General features: G+C 43.7%; 1 protein-coding gene across 1 annotated transcript in view; it reads right to left on the bottom strand.

The window, feature by feature from the left end:
• GLI3 (GLI family zinc finger 3) overlaps nt 1-25,164 on the bottom strand; it is a 315,057-nt gene that overhangs the window by 86,795 nt on the left and 203,098 nt on the right. The window contains exon 5 of the mRNA XM_074988081.1: nt 172-377. Coding sequence (XP_074844182.1) covers nt 172-377 — 206 coding nt within the window. The remainder of the gene's footprint in view (nt 1-171; nt 378-25,164) is intronic.

Below are 25,164 nucleotides of genomic sequence, written 5' to 3'. Positions count from 1 at the left end.
AATGTACAAATGACCAGCAATAGGTTGATGAAGTATTGAAACATTTATGATATAATGAATAGGGCTGACAAATCCACCGAAGCAGCTTTGAATGAGGAAAAAAGATTGGCAAGATTAATATAACTTAAGTTGCCACAATGACAGCAAACAGGAAACCAGTCTGAAACCCACCATCTGTCGGGCTGAGTCCACGGGCTGCCGAGATCATGGACAGAGACGGGCTACTGTGCAGTGATCGGATGTAGTCCATGTAAGGGTTAATGTAAGGGTGAGGAGGACTGAAGGGAGAGTCTGATGTTGCAGCTGGATTTCGGTGTGGGGAGATTCTAATGAACGGAAGATCTGAGTATGTTGGGCTACTAGATAAGGCAGAAGGCCTGGAAGAGAGAGAGAGAGAGAGAGAGAAAAAAAAGATTATCTGTACAGTCAAGACCACAGATGTGGACAGAAAAAAAATAATTGTAATGTAAAGTTCATTTTGCAAAGAATAAAAACAGGGTCAATATCTTCCACTATTTTCCAGTGCCCAGATAGAAAAGAACAGGAAACCAGTTCTTCTCCATACCAATTGTTAGTAATATTTCTCTGATGAATTTCAAATATAAACCAATTTTCTGTTTACACACTACATCACACCATAATTCTTTTCCTTTGGAGTTCAGAAGAAAATCAGCGTAGCATTAAATACGTACACCACATATTAATGTCTGCTCTAAAGTACGCTGAGAGGCTTAGTAATTTATAACTTCTAAAATGACTACTGGAAGGAATTTTAAAAGATGTTCTTAAGCCCATTTCCTTGATTTGCAAATTTATGCTTATTGTAAACTGCACACTTGTATTCATGAACAAATTCAGATAATCCATCGTCTGCAAACCCCTATGAGGGCTGGTCTTTTTGCAACTATTTTTGTTAACGCTCATTTACTCATATGGTGCCAAAAACTATACTGCAATGGAACAAAAGTTCTCCATATGTTTGTTCTTCGCCTGGCACCACAAACTAACCTGATGGCAATAAGAAATGGAGCAATTAATTACGCTTTTACTGCTCAGGGAGAACAGAATTTTTCTTCTTCAGCTACATCCATGAAGCTGTAACAAACTAAGGCTGCAATGCCACTTCATGGTCCATGAGGGCAAATAACCTGTCCTGGAAAAAACCTCTTGATATCACAGCCTGGTGATAGGACCGTGCTCATGCTCTGTGTAGAGTACCTCCTCACACAGCATCCACTCTCCAAGGCACTGGAAAAAAACCAGTTTTCCTAAGGAAGTGTTGGAGAGCTGGGCCTTGCCAACCAGTCCTTTCACGAAAGACAATGATTCAGCCTGCCATGTATTTGCTGTAGTCCAAAAGGCTGACCTGAACTAAATGCCTTTTTGTCCCTGTTTTTCCAATTAATTTAGCATCTATATAGATTGGAGACGGGCAGCTCATTCCTTCAGCACTGCTGGCTTACACAGAACGATAAAGAACAGAAATATATTTGTGAAACATACACACTGCAGTCAGTGGGGGCTGTTGTCACTTACCAGACAGCAAAATGTAATCTGAGGTAAAAGCCAATTCTGCTTAGCAATCAGCTCAGAAACACTAATATATGAATAGGACAAACATTAAATTTATTAGTTATTAACTGGACACTATACTCCCTGACAGAACCTACAAGAGGCTAATCAAATTTGGAGGCTAAATATCTTTTTCCTATCTTCTTAGTCTTTCTCAGTCTATTCTTCCCTCCTACTTATATGGTACCTGGCTTTTCCTTACACCGAGAAGGTTATTTTCAAAGTAAACCCCTTTTTGCTTTCCACACATGAAAATGTCCCTTCACTAATGCATGTGTTATGCCCCTGTACTTTTGTGTGTTTAATTTCTTAGGGATCCAAGCAAATCATTCACAAATACCCAACACTGACCAATCAACTTTTACAGGTGTTTAAAGTGCAGTTATAGTCAGAAAAACAATTATCACTCAAAGCATCCTTTCTCTGTGGCCATCTCTGCATGGAGCTGCTCTCCTGGCAGCTCCATGCTAATAAGCAGTCTTGCAGTTGCAAATGGATGCTCATTAGCATACTGGCACAGCTAATCAGCATAGCTGGGATAAGGGACTGGCGACAGAGGGGGTTTAGCTAGCAGAGGCGCGTCCACATGGAATGTTTACTGCTGGCACCACCCTCTGCCAAGAGCGAAATCTTGCTCGGCTGTGCTAATCAGCAGTGTGAGTATACTAATAAGAAGCCATTTGCAATTGTGAGACTGCTCATTAGCAGGAGCTGCTGGGACAGCAACTCCATGTAGATGTAGTCCGTCTGATTTTAAGTTATCGTTGCTTTACTGATCAAAAACAAAATTGTAATGCTTTTTTTCCACTGTAATGCCCACAATTTACGGAAGAAGAAACTGGCTTTATCACTCCTGGGCAAAAATTGACATGTAAAGTTCATGTAACAGGATCTTTTTTTTTTTAAACTGATCATGATGTAAGAGGCAGATAGAACTCTGCTGGATCTCACATAACAGGGTGAGTTTCCCATCCTTGCAAGGTAGAAAATATAGTACTTGGATTGGTTAAAGTGAACAAAGGTAAACTGAAAGTCACTTAGAGAGTAAATGTGGAAGCTCACAATGTCATTCTGCAGTCTTGGCTTTTGGCTGTAGTTACTAATCAAGAACTAGTGGAAATTCAGGTTGAATATCACAAACCAAAAGCCTTGATGCTATCTGGTGCACGTTAAACAGTGAACTGTTCAGTGGATCTTGTCAATAGCCTGAAAGCCGATGTTCTTCTCAATCATCACCCTCCAACTGGCTCACAGTCAAGTATAGCAGCAGCAAAAATAGGGTTAAGAGCCAGGCCAGCCAGCCAACCTCTCCTCTTCCAGATCAAATGGGAGCCACTTAAGGACACTTCCTCCAGAAAGCTCTGAGACATCTATGAAAGGCCTTCAGTCCTTGGAAATCACTCATCTCCACCAGGCTAGGAACAGCAACGCTCATTCAAGTGGTCATCAGTGTTCCCTGTAAGTGAAGCGCTTGGGCCACTGCCCAGGAGAGAGTCAGGTACATACAGACCTTGATGGATGGAAAAAAAAATAGAGCACTGGTGGTTGTCACGCTCAGTATTAAACTTTTCAACTCCAGACTCATGTTTTTTGATTTCTCCCCAACATCTGAGCAGAGCACAATTTCATGTGCCTCCAATCACCTCTGCTACCTTCATTCCAAACAGCTACCTGGTTTCATTCACCTCTCCTAGCTTTTACAAAACAAAACCCAGAACAACAACAGACCGAAGGTTGCATAGCCAAACAAAACCACATATTTGTCTTTTGCCTGTCTCACATACTTACTATTAGCTTCTTTTTTCTCACAGTGGGCCCCACAGGTAACGTGGGGAACCCTCGGGGGGGGGAGGTCACATGCACCCACAACATCCTACCCCCCATACTCACCAGCAGCGCCACACCGCTTCTGATGAGTACACAAGCAGTCCCACCCCCATACCTGGAGCAGTGTGGCCCGAGAGCAGGGTGAGCCTCCTAGGAACGGGAGGGGCATGGGTGCGGGGGGAGAGGTGCACGTGGTTGGTGGCATTCCTGCACCAGTTGCCTCTGGTGGCTCTAACTGGAAACAGCAAGAAGTCTGGAACTGTTTTATGGGCCAACAAAGCACTCGGCACTCTTTGAGCATCGTGTAAATATGTTCAAATAATCGAGCAGCATGGACTTGGGGGAATCTTCACAGCCCCATTTAGTGACAACCCAACTACAAAAAAGGTGGCAGACCATTGAATATTGGCAGGCACATGACAGATCTTCACATACCCTAACAGATCCACAGGTTTATATAGCTGGTTCTACCCAGGGCTCGAGCCTGCTCCTGCAGAATGCAACTTCTGTTGATTTCAATAGGAGCAGGATGAGATTCTTCAGCATTAACTGCTTGGCACCTCATGCCTTGTTTTGTAAAATCTGTATCATGCCTTTTGCCCTCAAATAAGCAAAAATCTCTTTGTCCTCTGGAAGACTTGAGTTCTTCCCATGTTACCTTCTGTATAAAAGGAGGCTTGCAGAGGGAACAGGCTCGTGGTTCTCCTTTCTCCACCTCCACAGAGGTCCAGAGTTAAGAAAGAAACCTGTAGGTTTCAGGCATCTACATCAACCCCTCTATGTTACAATCTATCTTATCTACTCATAGGTTTTCCTGGAGCATGCCGTACCCTAGTAATGAAACTCCTCACCCAGGAAAGCTCTTAAGTGTGTGCTTAACTTCAAGCACGCCAGTAACCCCATCCCTATTCAGCAAAGCAGTTATACATGTGCTTGAAGTCACTTCAAAGTGAAGTAAGCAGTGCTTTGCTGAATCGGGGCCTTAGTGTTGCTGTATCTACTCCCAGAGGCCCTGGCAACAGAACTCTAATTATGTACACAACTTATTGTACTCTGAGCAGTTCTTTGAAGCCTGAACAACTTTTCTAGTTTTGTATAAAAAACATCATAGGGTTGTGTTTTGCTGCTGTAAAGCCGAGAGGGGGACACTGGTGTCTGGGCAGCCTAGAGTCTCCATAATAAGTGCCCAGGCTCGCGCCTAGAGAGGTACTCCGGCATCGCTGAACAGCATTGCGTCAACACGGGAGGCAACAGATACCGGTTATAAGTTCTTGCTCGATTGGCGTAGAGAACGAGCGCCAGGGGTTGCCTTCGACGGTGGGAGAGATCCTCGCATCTCACTGGACAGTCACCGCCCGCCTCAAGCTGGGCAGCCCCCAACCAATAGGGTACTGTCCCGCCACAGTTCACCTGCCTCGCTGGGTGCGTGAGGCTTAAGGTTCCTGAACCTGCCAAGTGACTGAAATTTGGGCACCAGGCAAACCAATAAGAAAATCAACAAGAAATGAGAAACATCAACAATTTAAGCTTGCTTGCTGGAATGTGCGGACCATGCTGACCGGCTTGACTGAAGATCTTCAGGCCATCAGTGACACCCGAAAGACCGCTGTCATCAATGAGGAACTGAAGAGGCTCCGAGTTGATATCGCTGCACTGCAAGAGATGCGGCTCGCAGATTCAGGATCTCTAAAGGAAAAGGACTATACCTTTTTCTGGCAGGGTAAAGCCCAAGAAGAACCCAGACAGCATGGTGTTGGCTTTGCTGTCAGAAACACCCTTCTACAAATGGTGGAATTAGTCATGGGCGGATCAGAAAGACTTCTTCGGATCACGCTTCAAACTTGCGCCGGTCCCGTCCACCTGATCAGCGCTTATGCTCCAACCCTGTACGCCACACCAGAATTAAAGACAAGTTCTATGACATGCTTAGCGCTGCTGTAGCACAAATACCTGCTCGTGAACAACTGTACATCTTGGGTGACTTCAGTGCAAGAGTTGGAGCTGATTGGGCCTCATGGCCTTCCTGCTTAGGACACTTCGGTGTGGGAAAAATGAATGACAATGGACAGCGTCTCCCTGAACTGTGCACGTACCACAGTCTGTGCATCACAAACACATTCTTCCAAACGAAGCCACAGCACAGAGTGTCGTGGAGACACCCACGCTCGAAGCACTGGCATCAACTAGACATGGTCATCACTAGGCGTAATAACCTCAAAAACGTCCTTCTGACACGCAGCTATCATAGTGCTGACTGTGATACAGATCACTCGCTAGTTTGCTCCAAGCTCAAGCTGAGACCCAAGAAGCTGTACTGCTCTAAACCTGCTGGAAGGCCCCGCATTGACGCCAGAAAGACGGCAAACTCAGAGAAAGCTGAAAAGTTCAGAGACACCCTCCAGGAAAATCTGCGCAGTGGCCCTGGGGCGCCGATGTGACATCCAAATGGCAACATCTGAGGGATACAGTTTACAACACAGCCTTGTTGGTGTTTGGAAGAAGAGTTAGAAACACGAACGACTGGTTCGAAGCTAACTCCGATGAGATGATTCCAGTCATTGAAAAGAAGCACGCTGCACTCCTGGAGTACAAACACTCACCCAGCCAGAGCACCCAGCAAGCACTTAGAGTGGCCAGAAGAACAGTACAGCAGACAGCCAGGCGCTGTGCCAACAACCACTGGCTCCAGCTATGCAGCAGCATCCAGACCTGTGCCGACTTTGGTAATCTCAGAGGAATGTACGAGGGTATGAAGAAGGCATTAGGACCCACCCAGAACAAGATGGCACTTCTGAAATCCAAATCTGGTGAAGTCATCGCTGACAAAGCCAAACAGATGGAGTGCTGGGTTGAGCACTACTCCGAGCTGTACTCACATGAGAACGTTGTGGTTGACACAGCCCTCGATGCTGTCGAGCTCCTACCAGTAATGGACAAACTGGATCAAGAGCCGACTGTGGATGAACTGAAGAGAGCCATCGACAGCACTGCAGCAGGAAAGGCCCCTGGCCAGGATGGTATACCACCAGAGGTAATCAAGTGTGCCGCGGACACACTCCTGGAACCCCTACATGAGCTGCTGTGCCTGTGCTGGAAAAAGGGTGAGGTTCCACAGGATATGCGTGACGCTAACATTGTAACATTGTATAAGAACAAAGGAGACAGAAGCAACTGCAACAGCTACCGTGGAATCTCCCTCCTAAGCGTCACTGGTAAACTGTTCGCTCTCGTCATCCTTGGCAGACTCCGGAAGATTGCTGAGAGGGTGTACCCCGAATTGCAGTGCGGATTCCGTGCAGAGAGGTCTACCGTTGACATGGTCTTCTCTCTAAGGCAGCTGCAGAAGAAGTGCAGGGAGCCGAGGAAGCCACTCTACATAGCCTTCATCAACTTGACCAAGGCCTTTGACTTGGTCAGCAGGGATGGTCTATTCAAACTGCTCCACAAGACACGCTGTCCTCCACGGTTACTCAAGATGATCCAGTCATTCCACGAAAACATGAGAGGAACCATCCAATATGATGGCACATTATCGGATGCTTTCAGAATCAGGAACGGCGTCAAACAAGGATGCCTGCTTGCTCCAACATTGTTCGGGATCTTCTTCGCACTCCTCCTGAAGCATGCCTTTGGATCTTCAACAGAGGGCATCTTGCTGCACACAAGATCTGATGGGAAACTGTTTAACCTTGCAAGGCTGAAAGCTAAGTCTAAGGTGCGGGAAGTCCTCATCAGAGACATGCTGTTCGCAGACAATGCTGCTGTAGTGTCTCACACAGAAGACCAGCTTCAAAAACTGCTGGATCAGTTCTCCAAAGCGTGCAAGGACTTTGGGCTTACCATCAGCCTAAAGAAGATAAACGTACTCGGTCAGGATGTTGCTGAATCCCCGTCAATCAGCATTGACAACTATACGTTAGAGGTTGCCCACGAGTTCGTGTACCTCGGGTCCACCATCACTGACACCCTGTCGTTGGACACTGAGCTAAACAGGAGGATCTGAAAAGTGGCCACAACTCTGTCCAGACTCAGCAAGAGAGTGTGGAATAACAACAAGCTGTACACTCACACTAAAATGCAAGTCTACAGAGCCTGCATCCTCAGCACCCTCCTTTATGGCAGCGAGACTTGGACCCTGTATGCCCTCCAGGAAAAGAGGCTGAACGTCTTCCACTTGCGCTGCCTCAGACGCATCCTTGGAATATCATGGAAGGACAGAGTGACCAACACTGCCGCTCTTGAGCAAGCTGGAATCCCAACCATGCACACCCTCCTCAGGCAACGTCAGCTCCGCTGGCTTGGCCACGTCCACAGGATGAATGATGGAAGGATTCCAAAAGATATCCTGTATGGTGAGCTATCCTCTGGCAAAAGACCTCCCGGACGCCCCCAGTTGCGTTACAAAGATGTCTGCAAGAGAGACCTCAGAGAGGTAGACATCGAGCTGGACAACTGGGAGGAACTAGCAGACGACCGCAGCAGATGGAGGCAGGGGTTACAGAAGGGCGTCAGAAGGGCGAGATGAGGATCAGACAGCTAGCAGAGGAGAAGCGAGTGCACAGAAAGCACACTAAGGACTTGCCAGACACCCATCACATCTGCAAGAGACGCAGCAAGGACTGTCACTCTCGTGTGGGTCTTCATAGTCACAGTAGACGCTGTAAATGACGTCCTCAATTGAAACTATAAAGGGCGCGATCCCTAGTCTATGCAGACTGAAGGATGCCTACTACTAGTTTTCCTAACAGTTCATTCATCTGAATTGAATTAAATCTTCCAGTGAGCCACCTAATAACCATAACTCCCCAAGAAAAATCTTCAGGTGGAGGCTAAGGAAGAAGAAAATGTGGGAGACCTGGGTTGCTCCCCGCCAGGCAAGATTTGTGGGGTGCCCCGCTACGTACACCTGGTGAGTCAAGAGGGAACTGCTGGAGACATAACCGCCTAGGTAGAAGCCCTGTGCCTCCACAGTGGCTCTGTTCACCCAGTGTCCCTCCTAATACTTTGCCTTCAGGACTTCCCCTTGCCTCCACTGCCACACTACAGGAGTCCTCAGTGGTACAGCTAATTACCCTTTTCCACGCCAAGTCTTCAGGGCTGAAAGGTCACCTCTCTCCCCAGTCAAGACTGTCTCATGCACGTAATGCAAGGCTGTCAGCCACTCACGATCAGCCTACCAAGTCTCGGACCTCTTGACACAAGTTGGGTGTCAAACAGATATCTGATCCGTCTTCCATGTGGGACTGCTGCCATCAGTCTGGGTGAGTGAAGGTGGATCAGTAAACATATATTTCCAGTTTGTCATGGCTTGTTTTGGATGACTTTCACACACGTCAGCCTTTTTAAAAAGGTTTGTAGTTGAACTTCCTCATCACTCGCCATTAAGATATGCAGCTCTGCACATACTGCATTGTGTAATGTTCACTATGGTTCACTCTTCCTTTTTTTTTTTTTTATGACCAGTGCTGTACTGTAGGTAAAATATTTGAGTTGATGGTTAGCAATCAATAAAGATGGAGTTGTTTACAACTGCATCCACAGAAATCCTCCTAAAACCAATGACTGGTGATATATTTTACTAACTTACTGTTTAGCCTTTCATAAATAAAACTGAGTGCATTCCACAGTCTTTCTCAAAGTGAAGGAAAATTAAAAGCCAGCACATTAAAATGAGTAGGAGCTATTAAAAGATCTGACAGAACTGTGTGCTTTTTAAAAAAATTGAACAGAGAAGGAGCAGCCAGGAAACCTGTAAAACAAACACTGAAATATGTAGGTAACCACTCATAGTCAGTTACAAACAACAAAATACAGTAGTCTCTGGAGTTACACAAGGGTTGTGTTCCCATGCACCCTGACAAAACTTGAATTTCAAGTTATTTGGTGGGGGGTGCTTTTTTTCCCTCTGGTGGAACACAATCTGCAGTCCGCGACGCAGCAGGAGCACCTGGAACTCCTTTTGAAAGGTAAGTCCTGGGGTTGGGTTGGCAGTTTGGGGACAGTTAAACCTGGTGGTGGGTTGGGGCCGTGAGAGGGGGGCAGGGGGGTTAAGCCTGGGGTGGATTAGGGATGCGGGGGGGGCAGGGGGTGAGCTGGACCCACATGCGGGGATTGATGTGAGCCAGAGCCATGGGAGGGGGTTGAACTGGGGCCATGCAGCAGGGTTGAATCAGGGCCACGAGGGCCGGGGAGCAGGATTTTGAGTTAATGGGAGTTAAGCGCAACTCAAGATCGCACATTTCGAGGGATTACTGTACCCTAAAATTATAAATATAAGTGTTGGAATTCTATGGCATTTTCCTTGAAAAGAGGAGAAAACTGAAAAAACAAACAAACAAAAAAACCCCCAAAAAACGCTTCCCCACATTGTTTCTGAGTCATTTTATTTCTCTTTACTGTGGAAAATCACTATGGGGTTTTTGCATCTGGCACAACAACCATGAATTATTTATACCTGTTTCAAGATGAGGTGCCCTATTTCACATCCTATACAATGTCAGTGGGGTGGCCAGACTGTAAATAGGGGATTCATAACTTCAGGACTAGCCAAAGAGTTTAAATTATGTTGGAAATTGTTACCAAGTTCATGTGCAACACTGAAAGGAAAGCTATAAGGCAGGGGGCTGGCAATGTTACCAAACTTTTACGCCTCTACATCAGCTGTTCTCAGACTATAAGGCAGGCCTTCCAAGGGAGATATGTGAATGTGACAAGGGAGACACAAGCTGCAAGCTTTTTATTTTGAGGGGTGGTAGGAGCTCTAGCTCTCAGCCCAGGCATGCTGGAGTTCATGCAGAAGAGCCATGCATATGCAAAATTTGGAGAACAGGTTAGACAGAGTCCTGCCACCCAACCTCAGGGTCCCCTCTCCCTCACCCAATCCCTCACCTGAAGGCAGAGGAGGTCTGGATGGAGTGGCAGTAGCAGTGCAGAAGTAAGGTGGCAATGAGGGACTAAGTCTGCTACGAAAAGAGATAAGATAAACATGAAACTATCATGTTTCACATTGTCTTTTGGGCTGCTGTTGTCCTGGTGCTTCCCTCAGAAATGCATGTCCAATAGGCAGCCTTCAGAGCTGGGTGGTGGTACATGTGTTTGGGAGGGAGGGTGCAAATGATTATGGACACAAAGAAGGGAGGCCTGATTAATTAAGAGCTATTAGATAACAGGCAGGAATATGGCAGAGGTTGGTGATGGCCGCCTGTGCTTTCTGAGCACACACAATGTGAAAGGAGTTGATTTTCCCCATCCAGTTTCTAATGGGCTGGTATCCTGATCGCTAAAACTAGTCCCCAATGCTGACAAGCAAAGCAGACAGGTTAAGGACTAGATGAGTGAAGCCTCTCAGATCATGGTGAAGGTTGGATTGCCAAAGCCTGTGGGTGGTGGGCGGTGTGGTCAGAGGCCTTCCCTTGAGAATGCCATCTGCCCAGCACTCCTCCGGAACCCCCCAGTCACTTTTTTGGAGGGAGATGAAGAGGGAGTGATAGAAAGCAGACTGCAAAGAAACCACACTTTAGCACTACATGAGTGTTCCTCTAACATTCAGAAAATCCGAATGCTCTCAGATCAGTTGCAGACAGTGAGGAAATCCTGCCTCCTGGAATCATTGCTGTTCTGCTACGAGTTGGGGAAGGCATGATTTGGAAGGCCTGCACAGAGGTGAGAAGGGGCGTGCGTGTCCTATATTCTGTGGGGCACTCCTCTACAGCAGCCCCCTGTGTTACACTGCACAGTGGGGGCACTTCTGAAAGTTGCTCTCTCTAGAACTTATCCAGCTAGGGTCTACTAAGCATGATCAGACAAACTGAGCCCAGTCATTTAAGTTGTGTCTACACTGCAGAGTTTCATGGACAGAAGAGGCTTTCTGACAACAAAACTGGAGAGCATCCCCACCACAAACATGTCCTGCTGAGAATCTGTCCACAGAACGCAGCAGTTTTCCCAGCAGAGCTCTGTCTTGACCGTACAAGGCAAAGTGCCTATGTCGACAGAATCTGTCGCTGAAAAAACAGTGTACTGGAGATACTCCAGGGGGCCTCTGTTGACAGAGCTGTTTGCAGTGCTTTCAGCTGGCTGTTCTGACAACAGAGGGCATTGACAGGTGGAGTCTGTATGACGTGTAAACGTGTTCTGTAGACAGAGGTTCTGTTGGGAAATATCTGTCAACAGTGACTTCTACTGACAGAACTCTGTTGTGTAGATACACTTTAATTCTCCTGAAGACAAAGCCTTTCACAATTGGCAGATAACCTGGCCCCTGGGTGTCCCCCCCACTCCCGGCCCTGACTCCCCCATACCTCTTCTGCCCTGACTCCTCCACATTCTCCCACCCCTAGACCTATCTCCCCCACACCCCACTGCCCTAGCTGCCCCATGAACAAAAAATGAAACAAATTTTTGACAAAATATTCCAGCTGTTTTATTACCCTACTATAAAACTAGTCATACTAGCTTTGGAATGATATGGAATTGGAAAACTAACCTTTTTTCACCCATTAATAATACCTTACATTTTTCCCCGCCCACCCTTGCCCCTGTTCCTTGCCCCCTCCCCACCCACCCACCCACCCACACACTGCTTTAGCATTCAGCCACATGTTGTGGAACAGGAGATAAATGGAGATCTCTATCAAATGCCATCCAATAATCTCTTCTCAAATTTAGGCTCAGATTGAGTACTCTTAAACTTCTGTGATTGTCACACAAACAACCAAATAGGGAGGTAAGGTAGCTGTAAGCTGGCTTTGTGCTTCCTCAATTCTGAATCCTGGGACTATGCTAAATTACGCAAGGATGTGGAAAAATACCCTACCTCTCTGTCTCCACCATTACACTGGGAACAGAGCAAGGATAGAATTGTTCCGCCAACTTCACTCTGATCACAGAATGCCCCAAGCATGGTAGTTTTCTCTAGGGGCTATTTGAGCCCTTTGTAACAGTTTAAATGACCTGCATCATAAGAAAGCGTGGACTAAAGGTTGAGGGTTTTTTTTTTATTAGTAGCTTAACAAATAGTGTTATAAACTATTCAGCACTGCTTATCTTTCCAAAAACTGTATGACAGTTTAAAGGTTTCCTAAATAGGACACAGTCTCTCTATAGACTGGAAAATTTCATGTCAAGTTGCATCCTATATTTTTTAAAATGGACTTTTAATTAGCCCATTGAAAAATAAAAGTTTATATTGCGAACAGTAAGCAATCTGCAATGACAGCACTGAGAACATGATGCTATGCTATGGCTTCAGATAGAACAATAATCTATCTTAGAGAACAAAGCTTGTCAACCAACTGGAATGAAATATAATAACACAGCCTAATTTATTATTGCCTTTTCATACTTGTTATATGACTAAAATGTCAAAGTTCAAACCTCGATATTTAATCATTTTCCAGTACATCATCATTCAGTGCAAGAGCAAGTATCTATGCCACATGGTCTCTCTGGTGCCCATTTAGTTCTGCAGTGTTTAGAGAATTGAAAATGTAAACATGCCAGTGGGTTTGTTTCTTTTTTTTAAACCCTTAAAGAACAGTCAGCAAAGCAATAATGTTTATATTTCTATTTGATCTTAGTGGCTGAACAACAAAAATTTGTCCTTGTTATTTCAGACAAAAGCAGTCCTGTTCTGACACCTAACTGAATGAACAGGTTTGGTAATACAGTATGTCCCTTGTTAAATGACTGAGTCCACTTAGTACAATATCAACTCAAATTGATTAATGCCTTGGCACCAGTCATCAACAATATGCCAGCTGCCAAAGAAGGAACTATTTTATACCAAGAAATTTTGCTGCCTGGAAACCTGGGGTCTGTTCCTGCAAACACTTACTTGTGAGTAGTAACAGAGAAGTAGCAGCGCTAGTCTGTATTCTAACAAAACAAAAATGCAGTCATGTAGCACTTTAAAGACTTACAAAATAATTTATTTTTTGGTGATGAGCTTTTGTGGGCAGACCCACTTCAGATCTGAAGAAGTGGGTCTGCCCCACAAATGCTCAGCACCTAATAAATTATTTTATTAGTCTTTAAAGTGCTACGTGACTGCAGCTTTGTTTCACTTTTGAGTGCAGCGTTAACAATTTTAACTAGTCAAAATAATCCCACTGTTACTACTCAAAGTTATAAACCCCACACTCACTAGAAGGTACTTGCAGTATTGGGCTCAGGGCACTAATTATGTCCCCAGAAAACACATATTTACCAGCCAGATAATCAGTTTGTGAGAAAAAAAAATGCTTATTAATTCATAGAAGTCAGGGCTAAAATCACCCACCATATGGCATCTTTACAAACCCAAGGGGGAAAACAGCTAGATGAGACGAAATGGTTTACCAATATGCACACACACGCTCACACACACTGCTTCTATTTTAATAGTGACAGAGAGATAGCTGTGTTAGTCTGTATTTTGTCAAAACAAAAAAAGCTGTCACGTAGCACCTCAAAGACTGAAAAAAATAATTTATTAGGTGATGAGCTTTAGTGGGACAGACCCACTTCTTCAGATCATAGCCATACCAGAACAGACTCAAACAGAAATCTCATCACCTAATAAATTATTTTGTTAGTCTTTAAAGTGCTACAGGACTGCTTGTTTGTTTTCACCTATTTTAAGACACTATAGCAGAGTGCACTACACAATAATTCATATGTTACTTATGGCAGCAGCAATGATTAAGAAAAGAGGCTTTGTGCTTTGGTGAGGGTTTTTATCTGCTTGTGTACGGGTCCATTTTTAACTCACCATGTTCCTCAAGACTGTATTTGCTATCTCACCCAATCATCCCTCCATCGAAGTCAATGGCAAAACTTCCATTGTCTTCAAAGTAAAATAATTATGAGTTAGCGCTATGGATGAAAAGTGTTATGCAAGAGCTCATAGGTATTATACTAATTAGTATTATTAGATTGCTACTTCTCTGGGAGAACAACTGCATGGACTGTCATTTTATATCATGGGCACAACTTGAATGCAATTAATATGAAAAATAAGAACATTAGTTCGAATCGGAGAGCGATGATTTTGATTCGTGTTGTTTTGTTTTAATCCATTAATGGCTTTAGGAGATATATTCTTTTAGGGAACCAAAGGACTTCTTTTTCCTAGTCTCATAGAGATAAAATGCGAAGTGAAAGTGAAGATAGTATGAGGAGACTTATAAGAGACTTAAGCGTGGTTGGAAATCTTACTGCAGCAGTCCGCTTAGCTGAGCATCTGCAGCAAAAGAATACTATATTGTTTTACCTGCTCTCAATGGCGAGAAGTTACTCACCTTGGCTGCACCTACACTAAACTCCTCTTTCAGAGGAGGAATGCAAACGAGGAAGACTGAAAATGCAAATTAAGTGCAGATTTACAAATCTTGTGACTCATTTGCGTGACCTCTTCCAATAGCATTTTTGGAAGAGATTTTCCGAAAGCAAAAATAGATGTGTAGATGGGGTTCCTTCGGGGGGGAAAAAAAAGTTTTCAAAAAGCACCCTTCTTCCTATTTCATCTCAGAAAGAAGCGTTCTTTCAGGAAAAAAAAATGTCCAAAGGAACCCCGTCTACACAGCTGTTTTTGCTTTCAGAAAAGTCTCTTCTGGAAATGCGATCAGAAGAGATTCTGCACATGAAGCATGAGATTTGTAAATCAGTGCTTCATTTGCATTTTTGATCTCTTTCATTTGCATTCCTCCTCCAAAAGGGGAATGTAGTGTAGACGCAGCCCACGTGTAGTAACAATGCTCCTTTGAGATGTGTTTCCATACAGGAGCTACACAGTTGGTGTTTGTGCGCCCCCACTCTACTGACTGGAGAATTTCAATAGCAGTCCATCTGCCCTAACTATGCCATTCCCTGCCTATCACAAGGCTAGCCAGTGTGCATGGGCATTCCCTCCTCAGTTTCCTCTCTACCATAGTGTCAGCTACTGGAACTCCAAAGAAGGAGGAGGAGGAGGAGGGTGGGTTGTGGAGCACTCCCAGGGACACACAAGTAAAAGAACCATTGTTATTGCACATGGTAAGTAACTTCTTGTTCAAGCAGTGGCCCTGCCGATGCCCCACTTTAGCGCCCACCACTGAAGGCAGAGACTTTGGAGCCAAATTTGATAGACAGGACAGTACTCTGGCTCTGAATTCTGTAGCCAAAACCCCCAGAATGTCAAAAGTATGCACAGATGCCCAGGGGGCTGCTCTGCCGATCTCATCCATAGGGATACACTTGGAGATGTGACTGAAGAGACTGACTTTGTGGAATGTGTGTGTGATGAAGGGAGTGTTACCCCTATGCCATTGGTAGCAGAATATAATAGAACCAGAGCCCTGACCTGAGATCCCAGCACCTTTCCATCTATCTATAACAGAAAGGAAGCATCTCAGGAATTTCTAAAGGCCAAATAGAATGCCAAGGCTCCTCTCATGCCAAGTGTATAAAGGATAGCTTCCCTGTTGTCTCCACGAGGTCTGGCATAACGTGCTGGAAGCTGAAGAAGTTGATTCATGTGAAATACAGAAGTCATTTTAGTCGTGAATTTCAGATGTGGTCTGAGTGTAAAGCTGTCAGGGGAGATTACAATAAACACATGCCATGGGTGCTGCTATCTGCCCTGTGCTTCTGGCTGAAGTGATGGCAATGAAGAACACCATCTTCATGGAAAGGTGAGTTAGTAAATAAGTGGCCCTGGGTTCAAATGGCTGTATAGTCCGTCCTTCCACCACTAGACTGAGGTTCAGATGAAGTATGAGAGGACTGGGTTATGGGAAGAGGTTTCCTACGCCTTTCAGAAAACTCTTCACAGTTGAATGTGAAAAAATTGAGTAGCCATCTACCTGCTGGTAGAAGGTTGCAAGTGCTGCTAAATGAACTTTCAGCAAGCTAACAGGGGCCTAATTTCTTTATGATTATCGAGTACACATAAACCTGCATTGTACAGACCCCAATTTAGCAGACTTTGGGAACAACGGATGTCCCCCTCTTGTTCCCGAAGTCCGCAGGGGACTATAAAATCATCCCTCAAACCCCAAAGAAAACCCGAGATTTATGCTGCTGCAGCCTAGAGGAGCCACCATCTCCTCTGCCGGAGCTACCATGTGCTCCTCCCACCAGGGTTGGGCTGCATACATGGGCAGACTGGCAGTCGCGTATGTGCCCCCACCCTGGTGGGAGGACAATGTGGTGGCTCTGGCAATAGTCCCTCCAGTGGGATCCCAGCCATGCAGAGGGGTCCAGCACTCTTCCAGCAGCAGTGGCTCTGGTGAGTGGCAGGGTTTTATTGTTCTTTTGTTTTTGTTTTTGTTTTTTTGGTGGGGGAGAGGGGAGGGCGGATATGGGTCTGGGAGAGCCTGGCAGGACTGGATGGGCAGAACACCCTTGCATTTAATGCACTTTTGTGAATAGTGGACACCCCTCTGCCCCTCATTAGTCTGTTAAATCGACGGTTTACTGTAGTAGTCTAAACCTCTGTTAGGGTTTAACCCATGTGGGCATCAATATAGATTTGTTTATGTTGTCTTTATTTGGCTCATCAACTTAAATAAACCACGCTTGGAGGTAACTTATGCATAGTCTCGCATGAGCAATAACCGATGTGCCCAGGATGTGCACATGGACCAGAAGCTAGAGGCAATGCCTCACTGAAGTTTGGGAGTTGTAGTCTCTCTATCAATAAGGAGAGATTAGTGTATCTGTGAGGTAGGATGACTGCCTCAATAGAGTTGAGGTTGGGTCCTGTTGATTCTAGTCGCATACCAGCATCAAGGTCAATTTTTGTTTGTTGATCTTTGGACCAGATTCAGAAACAGGCCCTGTGTGACCTGAGTGACAAGTTGGACCTCTGGAAAGAGCCATGCTCTGGGCAAGCAATTGTGCAGGTATGGTTAAATCATTATGCCCTGAGCACAAGTGGGATGCTACTACCGAGAGTACCTTGGAGAACAGCCCAGAGGCCGACAAAAAGGCTAGTGTGAATCTGACATAGTGCCTGCATGGAGCTTCTCTCTCTCACCTTCCCTTCCCCACCTTTCTCCAGGGAGGTCCGGCTCAGAATAGAATAGGGGTCACGTCCCCTAAAGCTCCTTTCTTAGTCTGGTTCTGCTGCTGGGGCTGGAAAAGCATGTCTCTGCCAACAGTGACAGCGCCACACACAGCTAAGAGGGAACCCTGATCTATAGCTCCTTTGTTGGAGAACTGAGATTTCCTTCTCAGTGGCTTGTAAGATCTCTCTGATGAGTACTAAGATGTGTACTGTGATGATCAGGGCTTAAACTATGGATGAGGACTGTATTTTCTCTTGTAGGCTGGCATGTGTACCTCTACAGATCACAGAGCCACTCAAGAAACCCTTAGTATCTGAAGGGATGTGTCTGTATTTTCAATGACAAACTTTGTTCCCACAAAGAGAAGGTATGCCAGAGTGTCTCAGACCTATTTAGAGAAGTGCAGCCATGAAGCTCATCTGATAACCATGGCCAAGGAAAATGAACATACCACCATGCCTGCTGCATCTAATGTGGACTGGAGAGACTTTCTGCCACCAGCTGGTGTTCATTAATTATGGCTGTACATTGGTGTTTGTGGGAGTCCTGGGTTAGAGGAAATGAGTTCCACATTGTTCTTATAGTCATATCTGACTAACAAAAGCCTGCTCCTTTAGTGCCAAACAGGTTCACATGTTGCAAATCACAACCACACGGGGTGGATTTAAACGTACTGGCAAACTCTAGAATTAACCATGTCCAGAAGGATGAAATCTGAAGGGATTGGGGGAAAAAAATAAAAAATTTGTGTGCACTTCACCTGCACATAATACTGTTTGCCTGCCTGCTTGCATGTTGACAGGATTTATGCAAGGGTCGACCTGATAACTCTGACAGGTTCCAGGAGCAGTTCCTTAACTGGAAGGGCTGCTCTAGCAGAGGTGGAAGAGTGAACAATGAACACCACCTGAATTACTTCATGCAGCTGTATGTGCAGGGCTTCTGCCATCTTGTGACCTAAGTCCTGGAATGACTTAACATTATCATTCCTTCACCACGTTAGCAGAATGAGAAACAAGCTTGAGGGGTGTATATCCTTTCTACCTCAGCTTCAACTTCCTCTTCAACTTCCTTCCCCAGCTGCTCAAGAGCACTTTTTGAAGTCTGGAGAACCAGACATTACCCTTGTCCAGCAAGGTCGTCGTTCACCAAAGTTGGTGGGAGCCAAATAATTTCTTCTTTTCCTTTCCTCCCCGCCCCCGCCACACCTGCATGGCCAACTAAAAAGCAAAGCATTAAAAGAAAAGGGCTTTAAGCAAAGCTGAAATTTGCAAGTCTCTAAAGAGTTAAGGATTCATGAATGGACAGCTATTAGCTTCATCCCTAGCCAGGGACAGCTCAGAAGGAACTGAAGAGGGAAAGCAGACAGGCATGCAGTAGCTAGCCTCATGGAAGGTAGGAGGCCAGACAGGTGTGGGCAGGATGGACTGCTACTGAAATGCTCTGCTTAGCAGCATAGGGGCATGTGTGCACAAACACACACATACGCATCACACACTCTACAGTGAAGTTCACGCAGGGACACCACTGAAAGATGACATTTAGCAGCAGCTATAAGTTAAGAGATGGTAACATTTTATTCAAATAACTTTTGGGTGAATTTAGTGCAATTTTTCAGCCACATTACACAGCAGACATTTTAGGTATTTGCTTTGTTTTCTGTAGTTGTTCCACAAATCATTCACACAAGCAAATATCAACCTTTGGATTAACTGAAAAGAATTTGTACTAAGTAGTCATTTGAATATTTGATATCTGCTATGTGCCGCACAAAGCTGTGTGACTGGTCTCCAAAGCCGCATGGAATTGCTTCTGCTCTGGAGTCACCTACCCTTTGTTTCTGACCCATGTTTCTGCTAAAATTCATTCTAGTCATGAAAAAAAAAAAATCATTTCTTGACTGAACAAATCTCCATTCTATGCCTAACACTGATTGTCCTTAAACACTTACGTAGACAATACCAACTGGCACAAACATTTGCACAACATGGGGAGAATATGGATAATTCAGGATTTCATCCCTTCTCCTTAATTCCCCTGCACAACCTCACATCATTTCACTGAATCAAGTGAGGGCTTTGTGTCCTAACCATCAAAGTCCTTCACATATCTACTCCTAACTACTTGTCTGCTCTTTTCTCTTATTGTATCACCTCCTGACTCATGCATTATGCCTCATTCTTCTGTCCACTTGTCACACATCTCTCTCACATATATACTTCCCGAGCAGTCCCTAGCGTTTGGAACTTCCTTCCTCAACAGGATCATTACTCTCTCCTTCACATTTTCCTCAAACTCCACCTTTGCAATGATGCTTAAGAGAAATCGACCAGCTAATAAGGGCTAAGTTAAATGAGGCACATGTGCATAGGCAGCAATTTCTTCATTGAGAATAAAACGTGAAGACATTTTGCATGTAATTCTCTCCCTCCAGCTCCCCTCTTCCTTTCATATGTCACTTGCCTTAGATTGCAAGCTCTTCAGGGCAGGGATCATGTCTTTGTGTGTATATATATATATATATATATATATATATATATATATATTTGAATAGCACAGAGCACCATGGAGCTGTGATCCTGATTGAAGCTTCTGGATACTATGATACTACAAAGATTAAATACAGTAGACACTTTCATATCCGGCAACTCCAGGCCTGGAAGGCTGCTGGCTATTCACACATTCTGGATAATTGAGAGGTATACCTAGCAATGCATAACCATAAAGAAAGACAAGATTAGGTATTAAGAAACAAACAAAAAAGTATGCAGAGTACTATATTTACCAACAACAGCTGCATTGTACACTGTAAACTTATACTGTATTTGCTGCAATTATTTATATTTATTTTCACTAAACTGTACTTATGGAAAACGTAACTAAAATGCACTTAGGGTTAAAATGCCGGTTATTTAAGAGTTCTGGATGATAAAATGCCAGTTAAGGGAGAGACTACTTTAATAATGATAATAGCCAGATAATAGTTCTTGTTACCACTCATGAATCCCTGCTCTTATTCAAAATTGAAATTATATTCTTCTCTGGTTTACACACAGTGTGTGGAACCTCTTGATGAGTTTAACCAGCATACCAGAAGAACCACATTAATACGTGGCTATATAATCCATCTGCATCTTTCCAAAAAAGAGCAGGTCAACAAAATGTTGCCAGCCGGCTCACACTTAAGGCTGCTAAACCAGCTAATTGAATAAACATTTATTTAACATTGGCTCCTATTTCACTAATGCATCACGAGAACGAGAATAATTTTATTTCCCTTCCACCCCCTCGCCCCCTAGTTCCTCAGGAGTGCCACTGGCCGTTATCGCAGTGACTAATGTGCTGTATGTGGCCATTACAGTCTTCAACACTGAAATTACACCCAGGATGAATGATAGGGTCTGCCTGTATGCTGATTGGAGTTGGATGATGATTGATTAGAAGAAAGTCAGACTATGTAGCCATGCAAAAAGCTATGCTCTAAGCCTCAAGCTTACACACTAAAGAACCTTTCACCAGTGGCTTCGCAGCTATTAGATGTTTTCACATTAACAACATTTCACACATCCAGGTTTGTGCATTTTATCTTTATTCTTTCAAATCCTGAAATTGCTTGGATAAGAGGGGTTTTATACACATGCACACACATACACACTTCTAAGAGCAGCCTGAACTTTTAGGGGAAATTGAAGAGGCTTTGTGTCAAGTACAGCTAAATCCAGCCTTTCTATATCAAACTCCTGGTAGAAAATTACTGTGCAGATGATAAGGCTGAAAGATATAATAAAAAGTGACTCTACTCAATTTACACTGCAATATTGGTATGACTGAATATTTTTCATTCAGGTGACTGATAAAATCGCTAAACTGTATTGCAGATAAATAAAGGAGGCTTCTGTCAAGAATAAACACCATTAATCATGAAGTCTCACCCTCTGAGTGGCTGTGCTATGCATCCATACAAAAGCACCATCACAAGTGGCATGCGACCTGGTGCCTGCTTGCTCCCCTCACCCCTCCCCAGTTCTCCAGTGAAGTTGTTTTTTTTTTTAGGGAAACTTTTATTTTTTTCTGTATTAACAACATTTGAAAAGACGACCTTTCCCATGGAATTGTATGTGCAAATTGTAATTAGATTGCAGTGTTCTAATGCTTAGTTAAGGGAAAGATTTAAATCTCAGCAACAGTGGTGACAATCCAAATTACTGGGAGCTTTTGGATTAACGCTGGCATAACCAGAGGTCCTGGTGACTAGAAAGTTTGACTAAGAAGCAAATTTTCGTCCTTTCTATACCCCACCGACAAAATATTAAAAAGAATTCTGTACAATATTTTCTGATAATGCTCATTACTGAGATTCAATATTTCCAAACAGACTGTAATGATCCTTTTGAAATATTATTATACAATTTCTTACTATGAACATGTACCTTTTTCAATGTTAATGGGTTTTCTTTCAAAGGGCTATTTGCATGATAAAAGGGGGATGTACTTAAGACACCAAACTGCTATCCCAGAAAAGCAGGATCACATGAAGGGGAAATCCAGACAGCTAAGTAACCTTTTCCTAACCTGTTTTAGAGCAAGTGATGATTCAATAGTACCCACGTTATTAAACTGGAATGAAGCAGTGCCCTACACACTAATGAGGTTAAAAAAATGTAGTTAGGTCTTCATGTTAAAGGCACTTAGCAAGCAGTATGCCTGGCAAAGACCAACTGTGAGCTGAGGCTGAAGACTAATCACACAGGCAGGAATCAAATGGACTGGAAGAATTAGGAGACTTGTGGCCCCGAGGAATGTAATTCATGCAGAAAAACAGTTGTCAGAGCAAGGCCAGGGAACCGCGTGGGAAGAAAGCAAAATAAACAGCTCAACAAAGAAAACAAAGACGCTGGAATAGTGGGTTTTCTAATGCTTGAGTACACTGAAACTTCAGTGGGTGAGTATGACAAAAACCTCATCAAAGAAGTCCCCTTTATAAGCAAATGCACGGTGAATGGTGAGCCAGTTCAAAAACACTCAGAAAATGCCTGAGCTTCAAGGTATTTAAAAACAACTTTGAAATTTTTGTGTACAAAAGAGGGGTGGGGGAGGAGCACTCATAACAACCAGACTCTTTAATTCTAGGAGGAGAGTTGGAGTGATTACTATAATTACTTCTGATTTATCTTTTGGCAGTGCATACACCACAGGAAGCCTTATGTGTAATATAGGAGGCACCATACAAGAGAACAGCCATGCCTACAAATATGCCTTTAAACAGAACTGAGGGAAAAGTGCAGGGCAATTTTAGATCCAATCCTGCAGTCTGATAGCCTGCTTCAGATAATCAACCAATAGGACTACTTAGCTGGAAGAAGAATCTGGCCCTTAATCTAAGCACAACTGCCACTGTGTCTCCTGAGAGATTTCCGTGAACACAGACTGCAGGACCGAGCTGTAAGAGGAGAATCAAACTTTGAAATCAATTTTCTAAAACAGCAATTTCACACATATATTTTAAAAAGTGAATATTTTAAAGTGATAGGGTATCACCTCTCCCCCCATAATTTCATGTTACGTGGTACCTCAGGAGTGAGCCACGTGGGGGGGTGGGCATTTCATAATGGGGGTACAGCATAGGTCTCAGGGTCATCCATCTCATTAAATATGTTGAAATATGTTACTGTTTTATGTGTATTCACATTTATATGCAATTAATAAAGATTTTACATGCTTTTACATTTATTTTCTTACACCTTGTCAGTTTTTATTGCATTTCTTTGGACCGCTGTGCTATATAACTGTCAGTCCCACAAAAAGCTCACCACCAAATAAATCATTTGGTTAGTATTTAAAGTGCTACATGACTGCTGGTTTGTTTTGTTAGACTACAGACTGACACAGCTACCTCTCTGTGACATGCCAAAAGTTTTATTCTTTTTTTCAAATATATGTAAACATAACCAAAATTTCTATCAGTTTAGACTACATTAGACTAGTTGGGGTGGTGGGGAACTGCTAATTGCAGGGACAAAAAATGGGGCCCAATGTAGAAGGTTTGCTCACATCATTTTGAATTTGATGTCTTTTCAAAAGTTCCATAGAACTTAGACTTTATAAAACCTTTTAATGCAGCATCCTCCTCCCCCATTCCATTCATCACTCTAGATTTTTATAAACCAGCTTCATTTACTGCTTGAGAATTCCATGAGTTTTACTAGTTCAACAAGTTTGAGGTTCACTTCTTCCCTTACCTATTTCCACAAAGGTAGCACAGAAGGCATTCTTTATTCTGGCTGGCTGCATGGAAAGGCTCTCACGTTACCCTTCAATGAACATAGTCTTCAATGTCTTCTTTGTGATGCTGAACACCATTTTTTTTTCAAATAAAAAACCCCCTCCTTCCATCCATAATACCTAAAAATAAGTCACATCCACTATTTTAAACACAAGCCCTCTGGGATTTTTGTTCATTACTAATTTACATGCTAGAAGATCAGTTTGAGAAATTAAAAAATAAAAAAAAGTCAGTACATTTTAGAATTCTAATTAAATTATAGAAATGTGAATATAATTGATCTTAAATTTCTCACTGAAATTCTGTGATCGTAAAGAAAATATTTTACAAAAATTCTAATGTGAAAGGACCACAGGCCTGGTAGAAATGGTGATGCCAGCTCTGAGCATTAATCGTGATTGCTATTCCTCTACCACAGATGATCTTCATCTGTGTACTTGTGGACAGAATAAAACACATATTCACTGTATTGCACTGATTAGCAACTGTTTTAAACATCAGAAGGCACCAAGCATTCCCACAGCACCTCTTTAAATTCCATAACGCTTTAAATATATGAATGCATATGTACATAAAATATTTTCTCAACAAGCCCCAAGGCATGAGCCAATTGAGGAAAATAAGCTCTGTGATTAGGAACCTTTGGGGGTGGGAATGGGGTTGGTATGCTTCTACCAACCATTTAAGCAGGTTGCCTGTATAGCAGAAGCTGGTACGTGGGTGTGGTGGTGCATCTGTACATCCACACCTCCAATATTGGGAATGACTTTGTGGAACTGGGGCTGCTTCAAGCCTGGGTGATCTTGTTCCAGGAGCAGAGCCTTTTGGAGGAGCTGTAGGCTTATATCATCCATCCTCCAATAGCACTCAGTGGCTTAAGGCAAGCAAAGAAGAAAGTGTGACATATAGCAAGAGGCTTCTATTGCCTATGTTAAAGATGAACTATATTAAAGTTAACCGGAAACAAAAGAACACGCATATAAATGCCATTGTTCTCTTGTATTTGTTACTATACTAAGTCCTAATGTTTGTTTCAGAACTTTCTCAGTTTCTCCTGGCTACTTTGCCTCCCAGGCACATGGAAATATTGTGATGTTGCTACAAAATCAGCACTGCAAGTCACTTCTGGGACGGTGCAGACATGTGGGAATGACTGAAATGCCATGGCCAGAAGAAAAGATAGTTATCTGTTTCCGTTAACTGGTGTTCTTCGAGATGTGTTGCTCATGTCCATTCAACAAAGACATGTGTGCTCATACATCACAGAGCTGGAAGGGACCTTGAAAGGTCACTGAGTCCAGTCCCCTGCCCTCACAGCAGGACCTATCACCATCCTTGACATTTTTTCAAAAAAAATCTAACCAACCCCAGACAGGCTCCCTCAAGGATTGAGCTCACAACACTGGGTTTAAAAGGTCAATGCTCTAACCACTGAGCTATCACTCCCCATCCTAT

The sequence above is a fragment of the Carettochelys insculpta genome, chromosome 2 (assembly GCF_033958435.1).
Source record: "Carettochelys insculpta isolate YL-2023 chromosome 2, ASM3395843v1, whole genome shotgun sequence".
In the NCBI taxonomy this organism is placed as follows: Eukaryota; Metazoa; Chordata; order Testudines; family Carettochelyidae; genus Carettochelys; species Carettochelys insculpta.
Note: the sequence above shows the minus strand (reverse complement) of the source record. Positions and strands in the feature narration are given on the sequence as shown.